The sequence below is a fragment of the Gasterosteus aculeatus genome, chromosome 21 (assembly GCF_964276395.1).
Source record: "Gasterosteus aculeatus chromosome 21, fGasAcu3.hap1.1, whole genome shotgun sequence".
Taxonomy (NCBI): domain Eukaryota; kingdom Metazoa; phylum Chordata; class Actinopteri; order Perciformes; family Gasterosteidae; genus Gasterosteus; species Gasterosteus aculeatus.
Genome location: NC_135708.1, coordinates 4,853,865 through 4,867,361, shown reverse-complemented (window position 1 = coordinate 4,867,361; position 13,497 = coordinate 4,853,865). Strand labels below are relative to the sequence as shown.

The 13,497-nt window shown below is 44.6% G+C and overlaps 1 protein-coding gene and 1 long non-coding RNA gene across 3 annotated transcripts in view; one reads left to right on the top strand and one right to left on the bottom strand.

The window, feature by feature from the left end:
- LOC144390234 (protein NLRC3-like) overlaps positions 1-4,549 on the bottom strand; it is a 48,087-nt gene extending 43,538 nt beyond the window's left edge. The window contains exons 1-4 of one of the 2 annotated variants that reach the window (XM_078096676.1): positions 4,429-4,549; positions 1,845-1,970; positions 1,643-1,756; positions 270-389 (exon numbers count right to left, since the gene is read on the bottom strand). In XM_078096676.1, the coding sequence (XP_077952802.1) occupies positions 270-389; positions 1,643-1,756; positions 1,845-1,933 (323 nt within the window). In that variant the 5' untranslated portion in view covers positions 1,934-1,970; positions 4,429-4,549. The remainder of the gene's footprint in view (positions 1-269; positions 390-1,642; positions 1,757-1,844; positions 1,971-4,428) is intronic. The other variant, XM_078096677.1, reaches the window with a different exon arrangement.
- A 4,522-nt stretch (positions 4,550-9,071) lies between these two features.
- Positions 9,072-10,745, top strand: LOC144390406 (uncharacterized). Its single transcript, XR_013454445.1, has 2 exons — positions 9,072-9,935; positions 10,013-10,745. It is a non-coding gene; the product is annotated as an uncharacterized LOC144390406 (long non-coding RNA).
- Positions 10,746-13,497: the final 2,752 nt, after the last annotated feature.

The window sequence follows — 13,497 nt, the reverse complement described above, 5'->3', positions numbered from 1 at the left end:
GACGTGAGGTCTGATGTGGACGACATGAGTCCCTGTAGTGGTTTAGGTCTACTGGTCCTGCTGGTCCCACTGAGAATCAACAGCTCAGTCTTTCAGCTCACTGTTTTCTTCACCAGTCAGTTTGGTTTAGTCCCAACAGGTCTCACCAAGTCCTCCATGGAGCTCTCCCTCCCTCAGTGGACACTGCTGAAGGGCCCTGGAGCAAGAAACCCAGAACCTCCACCAGAGAGTCTGGTAGAAACACCTCATCATCAGCCTGAGACCCTCACCTTGCATCAACAGGGGGACCAACATCTTTGAAGAGTAGAGGATGATCCATAGACTGGGGACTCTTCATGGACACACAGCTGGGTCCAGGTCCAGGTCCAGGTCCTGGTCTCTGATGAGTCCTGGGTCACACATAAAGAGTCAGAGTCTGTCCAACAGAAAGTCTGATGGAAACATCTGGGCTCTTTCTCAATGTGCGGCCTGTTCTCGGGGAGTCTTCTTGAAATGACCCGCTGGTATTCAAGTTATACATGAGATGAAACTATACTATAATTCAGCTTATACACATACAGTATATATGTATATATACACATGAGATATAGACTATAAATAGGCTGCGTGTTCATAACGTTTAATCTGTTGTCAGACTGATGTTCGTTCACCAGTAACGTTTCGTCTCTTTGAGATCAGAGTTTAGATTCATATCTGTTTAAATTAAACTTTAACAACTTGTCTGTATGCAGCTTGTTATTGTCTATTATTGTGCATTCAAAGGGACTCTGAGCTGTAATAATAATAAACGCATATTTTCCAAATATGAATTATTGAGTATTTCTCCGTAAGATCTTTCACGTGTGGTCATCTACATGCGATGAAGTGAAAATGTTTCTAGTTGTTTCCTTGTTTGAGCGTGTAAGTGTTCCCCTGAGGTTAATCACTAATGATGTCCCCCATCTTACTGCAGCCTCATTGATCACTGTATCATAGACATTAAATACTATGAGGTTAATCACTATTGATGTGGACACACAGATGAGGTTCAGCTACAATTTAAATAAAACTTACATTCATTTACAGTTGTGTGTTTGTGCATTTAACTGGACGAGGACACTGATTATCACCCTCTTCATGTTTGAACTGTAGGTTATATTAACTAAAAGAACGTTAATTGATTCATTGTTGTTGCTCAAACCGTCTCTGTACTTTATGAAACATTTATAAAGCTGATGCAGTGTGATGTGATACATCATCCCTCAATTAAATGTTTACCTCAGTAACGTTTTGATGGGTTTCTTCCATCCAATAATATATTAGATCTACACCTGTCAGAGTGATCCAGTAACGTTCAGCAGCACCACAAACTGCAGCTGCTCCTCTTCATCATCAGGAAGATGTTCGATTGGACACACACATATATATATATATATACATCTATATATATATATATATACATCTAATATATATATACACACACACAATCAGACATACAATTGGCTCAAATATCTCAGTTATCAGATCAGACTTGCTGTCCAATCAATAAACAACTCAGCTGCTGTTCCACATGTGGAAATGAACGTTCTCTTGTACCTGTGAGTCCGTTCTCTCCGTCTCAGGTATTGAGGAAGGACCCTCATCATCAGCCTGAGACCCTCACCTTGCATCAACAGAGGGACCAACATCTTTGAAGACGAGAGGAAGCCCCATAGACCGGTTACTCTTCATGGACACACAGCTGGGTCCAGGTCCAGGTCCTGGTCTCTGATGGGTCCTGGTCACACATGTAGAAGCAGAGTCAGTGAGTCAGAGACGTTGGGACATGGAGACGAGTGGAGGACAGTTGGAGATGGTCCTCTCACCTCTGAGCTTTGGTCTGGCTGTCATGTTCCCCACACAGAGGGGCTTCAGAGGGAGGGACTCCGTCCTCTGGGTCCTCAGCCTGATTCATAGCAGAGTCCACACCTTCACACCTTCACACCAACCTGCTGGCAGAGCTCACACGTTATTATCTTCATCAGGACAAACACACAGAGCTCATTCACCTCAACACTAAAACTCTCATGGGACACTTTGTGTTGTTGTCTTGAGACAACGTGTCAAGAGACGTCATTTTAAATTCTCATCCTATAAATGTCGTGTTTCTTTTAAGCGCTTTCCTTTGGCAGGAGGCAGCGGTCCATCAGGACGTTATTTATGTAAAATCACTATATAGGCTACTAAAACTCAGCATGCAGAATGACAACACGAGATATGTATAGTTTTATAATATCAATATTATAAGTAAGTACAGGTGGAAGGGAACCAAAAGTGTGGCGCAAAGATCAGTCCTGTAAAACCAAACAAAAGGTTGTTTATACTCAAACCATACAACATATTTTATATTAGTAATATTTCTATTATAGACCTTTATATATATATATATACAGTATATATATATATATATATATATATATATATATATATATATATATATATACGGTCACACAGAGTTCAACAACGTCTCACTGAGCAGCTATTAAACCAGGAAGTGTGAATGTGTGAATATATTTCCGACTTTAGCGAAGTGTAAACGTCGTACGTTCGATACCCGCTCACTCCTCTCTCGTAACAAACAGGGACGTCCGACTTTTAGCGGAGTCTAAATTATCTTCCGTATTTCCGAGTCCGAAATAAATCGAACTTCTAGGGAGATAAAATACGTTCCGGGTGGTATTTATTACGTAGTTATCGTGATTAGTAACGATTGAAAAGTTCTTCTCTCTTTATTGAACCAGTATTGGCAATTTCTCAACGAGGAGAGACGCTGCAGAATCGGCGGCGGCTTTGCGCATGCGCGCGTTGATTTCAGCCTGCACGTGACGTGTGTCTCCTCTGACTGCAGCTGGACTGCTGCGAGCCGCCGGGTTCCTGCTTCAGTGACGTCACGCCACGTCAGACACCACAGAAGTCTCCAATAAAACCAGATAAGGTCGCTGGTCGCTTTTGACCAGAAGTCGCCAAGAGGGTTTATAAAGTCAATGTACCAAACAACGAAGGAGCCTGCGCATGCGCACATCTCAAGCCATAATGTCGACTTTCTTTTTTTTTGTGGCGGAAATGGACTTCCATAAAAATCACCGTAACTAGCAGAAAGAAACCTGTCAGCGGACCTGACAAGCGCCGCTTCAAGCCTTTGCGCATTAACTCTGCGCAGACATGATCCCCTTGAGTACCGCGACGTGCTAGTTTAGCCGCTACAACAACAACTAGCCAGTAACCGCAGATTCCATTTCAACAATAAAGATACAAACTTCTCAGTAGTAAATGAATTCACGTTTCAACTGCTCTATGCTGTGTTTACTCAGGTCGGTGATGTTTTAACGTGTGTAGTGGAATAAATAAAACATATTCCGGTGGTGGCTGTGTGGCAACGAACAACACTCTGAACGGCGGCCGCCATTTTGTTATGCGCACACGCCGTCTGCGCATACATGCCGCTTCCCACGTGATCCCGTTTTTCCTCCAGCAGGAAAAGTAGAAGGCAAAAATGCCACCTAAGAAAAAGATGAAACCTCTCGCTGACCAGAAGACTATTGCATCTGTATGTTCTGCTCCATCTGCCTCTGCACCCTCCCTGACTTTGATCCGCCTCCCGACAGTTCTGCTTAGTATTAAAATATAAACACGCACACTTAAGCCTAGTTTATGCTTCTGCGTTTCAGTTTGTTGTCTGTTCAAGTTTAGACTTCTGGAGAAAGACAAACTTCCTTTTACCTTTTTAAACTCTGTTAAAATGCTCATCCTATAAATGTAGTGTTTTACAAGATGAATGTTATCACTCTTCTTCCAGCAGATGGAGCTGTGCTGTTTCTCCTCTTCAGAGTCCAGAAGTCAGTAAAACACAGACCAGTAAGGTGACCTGTAGCTGTCCTGATGGAAACACTGTGGTTACCATGGTAACATGGGGAAGCTTTCTCCTGATGGGATGCTTCACTTCACCATGTGATCAGTTAGTAAAAGGTCGACTACAACCTGCTGATCAATGAGAGAAAAACTGAAGACTAAAGAAAACAAACACAGTCAAACACTAAAAAGTGACTAAATGTGTTTAAAGCAGATGAAGAAATGAACATGAAGCTTTGTGGACTTAAAGGACTGAAGCAGCAGGTGAGACAAACAGAGCGTCTCTCAGGTGTGTTTCAGGAACAAAGGCCCAGGTGAGCTCTGTGGTCCCTGCTGGGTCCTAGTGCCCCTCCGTCTGCTAACTTCCCCTCCTCATCAGTAACAGTCCTCACAGACCCCAGATCAGACTGAGCTCCTCTTCTTCATCACAGCGTCATCATTCAGACAAACAGCAGCTTCTCTCTGCCTGCTCACACAGGCGCCATCTTGTTTCCCAGCTTTAAACAATCACACCTTCACGACCATCAATGATGTCATTCAACCAATCATAGCTGCACTTACTGAGCTCGTAGACATGAACTTCCTCAGTGAGCAGCTCTCTTCTGTCCTCAGCAGGTCCGTGTAGAAAAGGAGCTCCGTGCTTCACTTCAGCTTCCATCAGACGGAGTGAAGTGACTTCTTATCAGCTTCTTATCTTCTATCACAGAGGGTGGGTCCTCACGTCAAGTCCAAAGTCTGACTGGTTTACTGAGTCTCAGTCTGAGCTGTTAACAGGGTCAAAGGTCCTCGTGAACAGAATCCTCCTCACGGCTCAACAAGAGTCTTTCAGGATCAAAACCAGCATCTGTGGAACGATCCTTCCACCTTGTAACGAGTTGCTTTGACAACAGACTGGATGCTGTTGTTGTACCAGATGGTTCAGAGGACCCGTGCACGCCCCTCTTTGTCACCTGGTCTTCTTCTACATGTAGACTAGTAGGGAACACGTGATGAAGCAGAAACCTTTGTAACAAATGTAGTGAAGAGTTTATATTGAATAAAAACCTCCACTAAGACAACAGAGTCTGAGCTGAGAGTGTTTTTATTCTTCACTCCACTTTGATGATCAGGTTGAACCTGTTGGGGCGGAACAACTTCCCCAGTATCAGTCTGAAGCCGCCTGCCAAATCACAAAGGACATGTTGTTACATGCAGTGTTCTACTTCCTCATCACATGGCACCTTGAACTCTGGCTCATATACCTGCTGTGCAAAGGATTGTGGGTAAGAACAGCCAGTAAAGCAGCCTGCTTGCACACAGTAAGATGTGACTGAATGTAGAACACAAACTGTAATTCCTCCAGCTTCTGTCATTGATCATCATGAAAACCAGATGCTGAAGACTGTCGATGGACAGTTTATTAGTTGAGTGACAGTTAGTCATCAGTTTCATCTGTTTTTACTTCTTACTGTGGGTCAAAAAAACAACGTCTACAGACCTCTGCATCGGAAATACAAATTGTAATGAAAGTACTGCAAAGCTCTTCAGACGGTCCTCTGACCTGTAGAAGTCTCCTTAGATCTTCTGAAACTAGACGTTGGACCTTTCACAGAGCTGCTGGCAGTGACGTGCGGTGAGGTTGGTGGCTGGAGGCTCTGACTCTTTCAAAGTCACATTCACAAACATATGAATTCAACAAAGTAGCATAAATTCACCATCAACTGGCTGCTTGCACTTGGACTACTGGTTATGTTTCATGTCCCGTATCGTATATTCTTTTATAATACGGGGGAAATCAAGCGCTCTGATTGGTGGAGAGTGAGTCACGAGGTGCACTGAATTGAGCCATAACGTGATGTTACATCGACCTGAGCGTTCATATCAGTGCGGTGATCTAAATAACAGCTGGACTTTGTGCGACCGTTGGTTGTGATTTCAGTCTTTAGCTCGGTGGCGATCGACTAAAAACAGCCCGGAAACGCCGCCAATGAGTGAATCAATGAGACGGTGCGACATCGAGCAGGGAGACCTGCCATGTTTTCACACCACAAATGAATGTGAAATCCCTCACTGACATCAATCCATATTCACTTAATGTTACAATACAACCAATGATCATGTTCTTCATCTGGTTCTTCTGTTCAAGAGCTTAGTGAGGCTCATAAGAACCACGTCCATCTTTGAAGTCAGTCGACCTTTAGACCGATCACTCTTCATGGACACACAGCTGGGTCCAGGTCCAGGTCCTGGTCTCTGATGGGTCCTGGTCACACATGTAGAAGCAGAGTCAGTGAGTCAGAGACGTTGGGACATGGAGACGAGTGGAGGACAGTTGGAGATGGTCCTCTCACCTCTGACCTTTGGTCTGGCTGTCATGTTCCCCACACAGAGGGGCTTCAGAGGGAGGGACTCCGTCCTCTGGGTCCTCAGCCTGATTCATAGCAGAGTCCACACCTTCACACCTTCATTACATCACATGTCCATTAGATGATGCTAATAAGCCGCTTTACAATTTGCTGTAGATAAGAACCATTATAAGTCCAATGTAAGTGCTACAGTTAGTTAGTGTGTTAGTGGAGGAAGAGTCTGAAGAGGTGTGTCTTTAGTCTGAAGATGTGAAGGCTCTCTGTGGTCCTGATGTCTTCAGAGACCTCCTTCCACCATTTAGGAGCAGGACAGCAAAGAGTGGAGATCTAGTCGAGTGTTTTGCTCTCAGTGAGGAGGAACAAGCAGTTTATCACATGCAGAGCGGAGAGTGCGGGTCGGGATGTCGGGTTGGACCAGGTCCTGGATGTAAGCTGGACCCCATCCATTCACAGCACGGTACGTGAGCACCATGTTTTGAGGACTTAGGAAGGTTAAAGAGCAGTGGAGCTGCTGCATTGTGGATGAGCTGCAGAGGTGGAATGGTGGTAGCAGGAGACCTGCAGGAGAGAGTTACAGTAGTCAGACTGACGACGCTTCATGAATTAGACCAATGGATCAAATGCATTTAGTGTCCACCAGGATACAGCCCTGATTCTGACACTATGTGATCAATGAAGACATGAGAATAGTGGGACACCGCTGTCATGTTGACACTAATCAATAGAATAACACCAAAGCGCAGCTATGATTGTGTTCAATTCAATGATGAAAACCTGAGTGACATTGAACACACCATCCAGTGTGACACCTCATTGCACCACGATGCTCCTCTTAATGTAGTGATGAAGTGGTGATCCAGAGGTTCTACAGAGGTCTTCACCTCCTTCAGAGACTCATTTATTACATGTAGTAATAAAAACATCTGATCTTTTTATGGAGGTAAAAAGACGGAAGAGAAGCAGAGTTGTTGTTTGATACTAAACTCAAATCTCACTTTTAAACCTTCAAACGAGCTCAGAGAGGATTTCCTCCTCCGGTTCCCCAGAGTCTCTGTTTATAGATGAAGTATGCTGATGTCCTCCTGTCTTGGAAATGAGTAGAATAAGTATGGTGGCTTGATGGGGGATGGGCGGATGCGCATGCACAATATTCACATAATTAGTAACATGTGTTATCAGAAACAAACAAATGTCTGTGACCTTTTAATGCAAAGGAGATGTTGGGCCTCCACCCTGCTAATGAACCTCACCACGTGTTTCTTCACTGAGGACAAAGGAAGAACACAAACATATAGGGGTCCCCCGTGGCCTGATGCCAGGGGCTGATAACAGGACCCCTGCAGCTCTCCAGACCCCCTTGGCCATAAAAAGAGGACGTACCAAAGAACACCGAGCGCTCCCATTAGCCGAGGACAGTGACATTTATTTATGGACCTCAAGTTCATAAGAAGAGATTGCGCCAAAGGATCGATCTCTTTCGCCTGACTTCCCGTTAGTGACAGATCGAGACAACACAACGTTGTTTGGTTTCTTTTCTTTCCCTCCAATTCCCAAGTTTCAGTCTTAATTTTGCTGGACGAACTCAAGACTCGCGCTCCACTACGTCCGGCTTCCTTTTCCCTTTTGATTTCATTCCTGTTGACTCCAGAGGACCGGAGAGACAGCTGCTCTCTGACCCCCCGCCGCCTCTGTTCCCAACGAGAAGTTCGGACCCCACGGCCGAAATTGCCTTCATCCACTGAGTTTCCCTACGCGGAGCTCAACTGTCCTCAGTCAGCTGGAAGCTGATGACCAACGCCCATCAAACAGTAACACTGGTTTTCTGGGCAGACTAATTTAGCGTGTTGATATGAACTTGATGTTTATTTGATTTGTTCAGTCATAACGTGGTACGATAGAGTCCGGATCAACGAATCCGCTACCTTTGATTTATGTTTGAATGTGTACCTGCAAATGTCGTAATGTCCCCTGTTGATCTGATGCTGTGATACGTTTGCTGTAAGAGAGTGAAAGCGCCGACTGTGTTACGCTGCTGAATGATGTCTCATGGTCAGAATAGTTTCTTATTTTCTTTTCTTTTCCCGGGTCTCCGCCGTGAGATCCGTTTGCCTGTGGTTTCATTTCGTATCGCCAGCCACATCGTTGGTTCTGTAACTGCACAACTGTTGTTGCGCGCAACCCCACCGTCGTTCCTTCCCAGCACCCCCCTCTGTGCTCACACACACACACACACACACACACTGATTGCTTGTTTAGTGAGTAGGTTTAAAATAAGTGTTATGGGGATTGTTGGTTGCAGTTATAGGTGATCTTGATCGGTGTTCCTGTGAGTTAATAAACCCTGTTATACTTTAAAGAACTGTTTTCCTGTGTTTACTTGTGCATTTATATGGTGACCGTTGACATACATCGCCAGTGCTCGAACTTAACTCCTTCCAACATCTTCACTCTCAAGGAGTGAAGATCAATTATGAGACTTGATTTATAGTATTGGTTATTGGTCCCTGTTAGCTCAGGGTGGTGCCCCGTTATTTATTCATTCTGGAAGGATGCCCAGACATATAACTGTTATCAGAAAGTAGTTTACAATGGGGGGGTGAGAGTGTGGCAGAGCACCCCCCCTACAGAAAATACACCACAACAGACGACAGGATGATTTCTATGACTGCCTGCGAAGACCGCGAGCAAATGGTGGCTAATAGAGGCCGTAAGAGCAGGAGAGAACAGCCGTACCCTCTTACAGACTGTGATGTCACGAGAGGCTCGGTCTTGGAAGGGAGCTACGTTCACCGGAGATGGCTGTAACTACTATGGCTCCATCTGCTGGTGGAGGTAGGAACTCCACCCCGAAACTCAGAGCATTCCCCTCACACCTGAAACCCACCAGGGTGTGACGACCTGGAGGCCTCCATGAGGGCGGAAGACACACCGCTGAGGGAGGAGAGACGAGCTGCAGATTGGGCCCGCGGCAGAAGAGCAGACCAAGACAGAAGGATTCCCGAATGCAGGAGAGACCGAGAGGACGGTGTTCTCTCTTTAAAGAAGTGGATTTCCGTTTCCCCTCCAAAGACAAGACATTAGTTAAGTTTTACCGGCGAAGATCGACCGAAGCCTGAGTTACTCCCTGTTTTGACTGTTTTCTGTTTAATCTGAAGGACGTAAATTAAAACCTTTGTTTGCATTTTTGAACTCTGTCCTCGCGCTATTTGAACTACCCCGACTAAGGGGTCGTCGTGGCGTAGGGGTCAGAGAATTTGTGCTGGGAAGCACAAGGTTGGTGGTTCGATTCCAGGCTGCACCATGTTCCATGTCGAAGTGTCCCTGAGCAAGACACCTAACCCCTAATTGCTCCCTGGGCAAAAATGTGAAAAAGCCATGTGTTTAAAGTGTAATGTAAGTCGCTTTGGATAAAAGCGTCTGCTAAATGACCTGTAATGTGATGTACCCCGGAGAGAGCGGCGGCGCCTCTCATGACGTCACAAGACAAAGCGTAGAACACGTGGTTCCCGCTCATTTCCTTTGTTCAGTTGTGTGACTGGCCCGCTTTGCTAAAAGGGTTTAGTCAAATTGACGAAGCGATCAAGAGAGACAGAGTCAGGCTTACGGGGTTGTTAGAAAACGTCTTGTTTACGACAATACACCGGTTGCTATGCAACTTGGTATGCCTGCTACCTTGTGTAGACCGACAATCATCCAACCCGTGATCATCTAAAAGAACGACAGGTGGGTTGTTCAATTGTTCTGTGTAGATCTGTAACCGGGGTTCAATCATGCAGAATCCTAAATGTTTTTACTTTCAGACGCTTAAAACGTCAGCGTCCCTCCAATGAACTCCCCCCTCTTCTCCACCACCTCCATCTCTGATTCACACACTCCCACAGCCAGGGCCTATGAACACACAGGAAGAGAAGGCCTGTGAACCTCACCAGGCGTTTAAGGATTCTGGAATATGTTAGAATCTGGGTGCTACATCTGCTGAACAAGGTCTGGCGTAAATACAATGTAGAGATTGGTTATGGCTGTCAGACAAATGATCCCAGTCAGAAAAAACATCCTTGTTTGGAGCAATGCGACTGCTTCTACCAACTACACTTTGAACCCATAATGAAAAGTTTGTGGAATGAGAACTTCATATCCGCCGTCTCCCTGTTTATGGCTGTGGATCATCTTCATGTCGACTGGTACCACATCCAGGAGGCTGTGGAAGTTCTTTTAAACCATCTGAATTATGTGGACAATGCGTATGATACCATCCACAAAATGTATGAGACGATGGACGGGGAAGACAGACAAAATGAATCAACTAACAAAGCTTGACAAGTGGTGGGAAGAAGTACGAGAGCAGAATGAGGAGTGGGAGGTACCCGATGATGATGAGACTGACGTCGACGTGTAAAAACCAAACACGCTGAGAGAAAAAATGAAGTGAACATCTTGAGTGTCCTGTAACGTGATTTTAAAAACGAATGTTATTCTTCAGACTACCGCTGATATGTTTTGTATAACAGAAATATAACACATTTGTGCTCATTGGTCCTTTGACACTATCATGGAAGGGATGCTGCAGATGTATTATGATCCAGCACATCCCGAAGGATTGGGCAGTGTGGCTGAACTGCCGTTAGAGAAGGAACCGGGGCGACGCCGTCAATGTCCGCGGTGAATTCATTTTTATTGGAGCAGGACGCGTATCCGCTGCACGCTGAGGCAGCCGTACATTGTCCGAGGAACAGGGTGTTGGTCAGCGGTATCGACAGACAGTTTCAGATGGATCCTGTTGATGTGGGAGAATATGCAGAGTATCGATGTATTTTCCAAATACGTGTGAGTTAGATGTCTTTCTAACAAATCAGGCTCCACTGTCGCCAGAGCCTCTAAAGACATTCTGAGTGAGGGCCGTATACCAGTGAGACTGCAAACTGACCAAGGGACAGAGTCTTATAATAAGCCGTTTAGGAGACTGTAACATACACATAAAAGACACATTTTTCAACCTCAAACGAGACCAAAGCAAGTGTGGTGGACATACAAGACACGTATGTGGAGATATTTAACATCTGTTCACTCAGATATGTGGACGTGGTTCAAGATCTTGTAGACGTGTAGAACAACTCGCATCACAGATCTATAGAAATGGCTCCATTGGCTGTAAACAAAGACAATGAAAAGGTTGTTAGCTTCAAATTAAAGGGGGACACCGTGAGAATATCAAAACTCTGAGGTGTTTAGGAAGGGTTATAAACTAACATTCCCCGATGAGCATTTTATAATACCAGTGTATGGCCAGAGATGCACCAGTTTATAAGCTCACACACTGTGCGGGTGAGTCTGTGAAAGGGGCGTTTTACGAGAGGGAGCTGCAAAAGGTAATTATAGGTAAAAACAAAGTCTTTAAAATAAAAAAAAAACCTGGACAGAAGTTAAGAAGCAGGTGATGGTAAAATGGAGAGGCTGGCCGGATAAGTTTAATACGTGTGTCTTAGAAAAAGACATTGTGGACGTGTGATTAAAAAGACAAACGCACACACCGTAAGAGGTCACTCTTTATGTCACGCTACCAAGTAACGCCTCATTCCAGGTATATCCTAAGAATGAGATATGGAATTATAGGTGGGGTGGGGGTTTGTGACTCTATACAGGCAATAACTAAAGCGATTCATTTACCACTTAGTAGTTACCCTCCTCTGGCGGGTGTATCGATGCATTATAGCCGTGTTATAAATCCCATCTACTTCCTGCGAGTGGCGTCGGAGTCAACTATGACCTTTGAAGGACATCTGGCGGCAATACTGGGCTTTAAACATAGGGAACCTTTTCCATTACCCTCAAATACCAAATCCCTTGTTGCCCCATAGCAGACATTCATGCAGCTTGTTACACTTTATACGTATTCTCTCTGATGACTGCGGCAGCTGCACACTAGAAAGACAGACGGCTGGCAGTGACACGGAATGACTTTGGCCACCGATACTCCCTGTTCTGTTTTAATCTGGAGCCTGGCGACGGCCACTCGGGGAACGGGTCACTAATTAAGACAGGAAATGTTCCATTGGAGGTCCGTTTGAGAACAGCTCTGCCCCGGACTATAAATCTCATTTGTTATTCTGTTTTTGACTCATGGAGATATTAAACCAGCGACCAGTGTTGATAGATAACTTCTAAAAAACCCAATGAACACCGTAGAGTTGACAAGCGTTGGTAATGGCACAGATTTTATGGGAGTTCTAGCTTGTGATCCACTTCCTAAACGTGCATTGCACAAGTATCCGGCTATGATGATTGTAAACACGCACCAGGTTGGCTCTTTATATCACAAAGCACAAGCACGGTTTTTCTTTGATAGTTTTGGAAACCCTCCAAATTATGAAGCATTCCCGCATGAAATAGTTAATTTTCTCAATTATAACTGCACAGACGTGTCTTATTCTAGAATAATCTTGCTACGGAATCTTGTACGGACATAATTTAGTTAATAACGATGCAATGGTCTGTCATTTTGTTCTCAAAATACACCCCTCTGTGTGCTGTGGGGATACTTTTTCATATCTACAATGTGCGATCTAATGTCGAATTATAATTTTATTCATTTTATCAGTCTTGTTGCCGATATAATACAATACATAAAACAAAAAAATTGTGGATTAAGTATATTCAAAAGTGACATAAAACAAAATAATAGGCATTCACTACATTTGTTATAAAAAAACAACACAATTACACGTCAAAGAATAATGAAATCTTAAAGGTTTAACCATGAATCACCCATCAGCCAATGAGATTTAGCCTTTTTGGCCTTTGGGGTCTTAAAGGTTCTGCTACCTAGAGACCGACTAGTCTAAGACCTCGGACTGAATGAGGCCTGAAGGGGCGTTTTTATACAAAACCTCCACCCGATGGGTGTAGAAGGGTCTAAAACATTATACAGTGACACTTTTCACCAGGTCATACAAACGTTGCCTTTGATCATTTGATCACTGATGATAATCTCGCCCTCGTCTGTCCATTATGTGCATTCAGCATGTTTCCTACTTTTTTTAGGCATGTGTCGGATGACATTACTCCAAATCACATCTCTTCTGAGCCCTTCATCAACATCTGTTGAGGCACAGCTGCTTTCATGGGGTGGTAGTGATGGAGACAATACGCCCGTCTCCCGCTCGCCCTGTCGCACCACAGACAAGTGTCTCTGTAAAATACCACCATGTGTTTGGGCCTTTTCATACATGTCGGCGTCAGGTTGCTTCAATACATCGGTTCATTTTGCACGGCCGGTCTTATAGAGCTG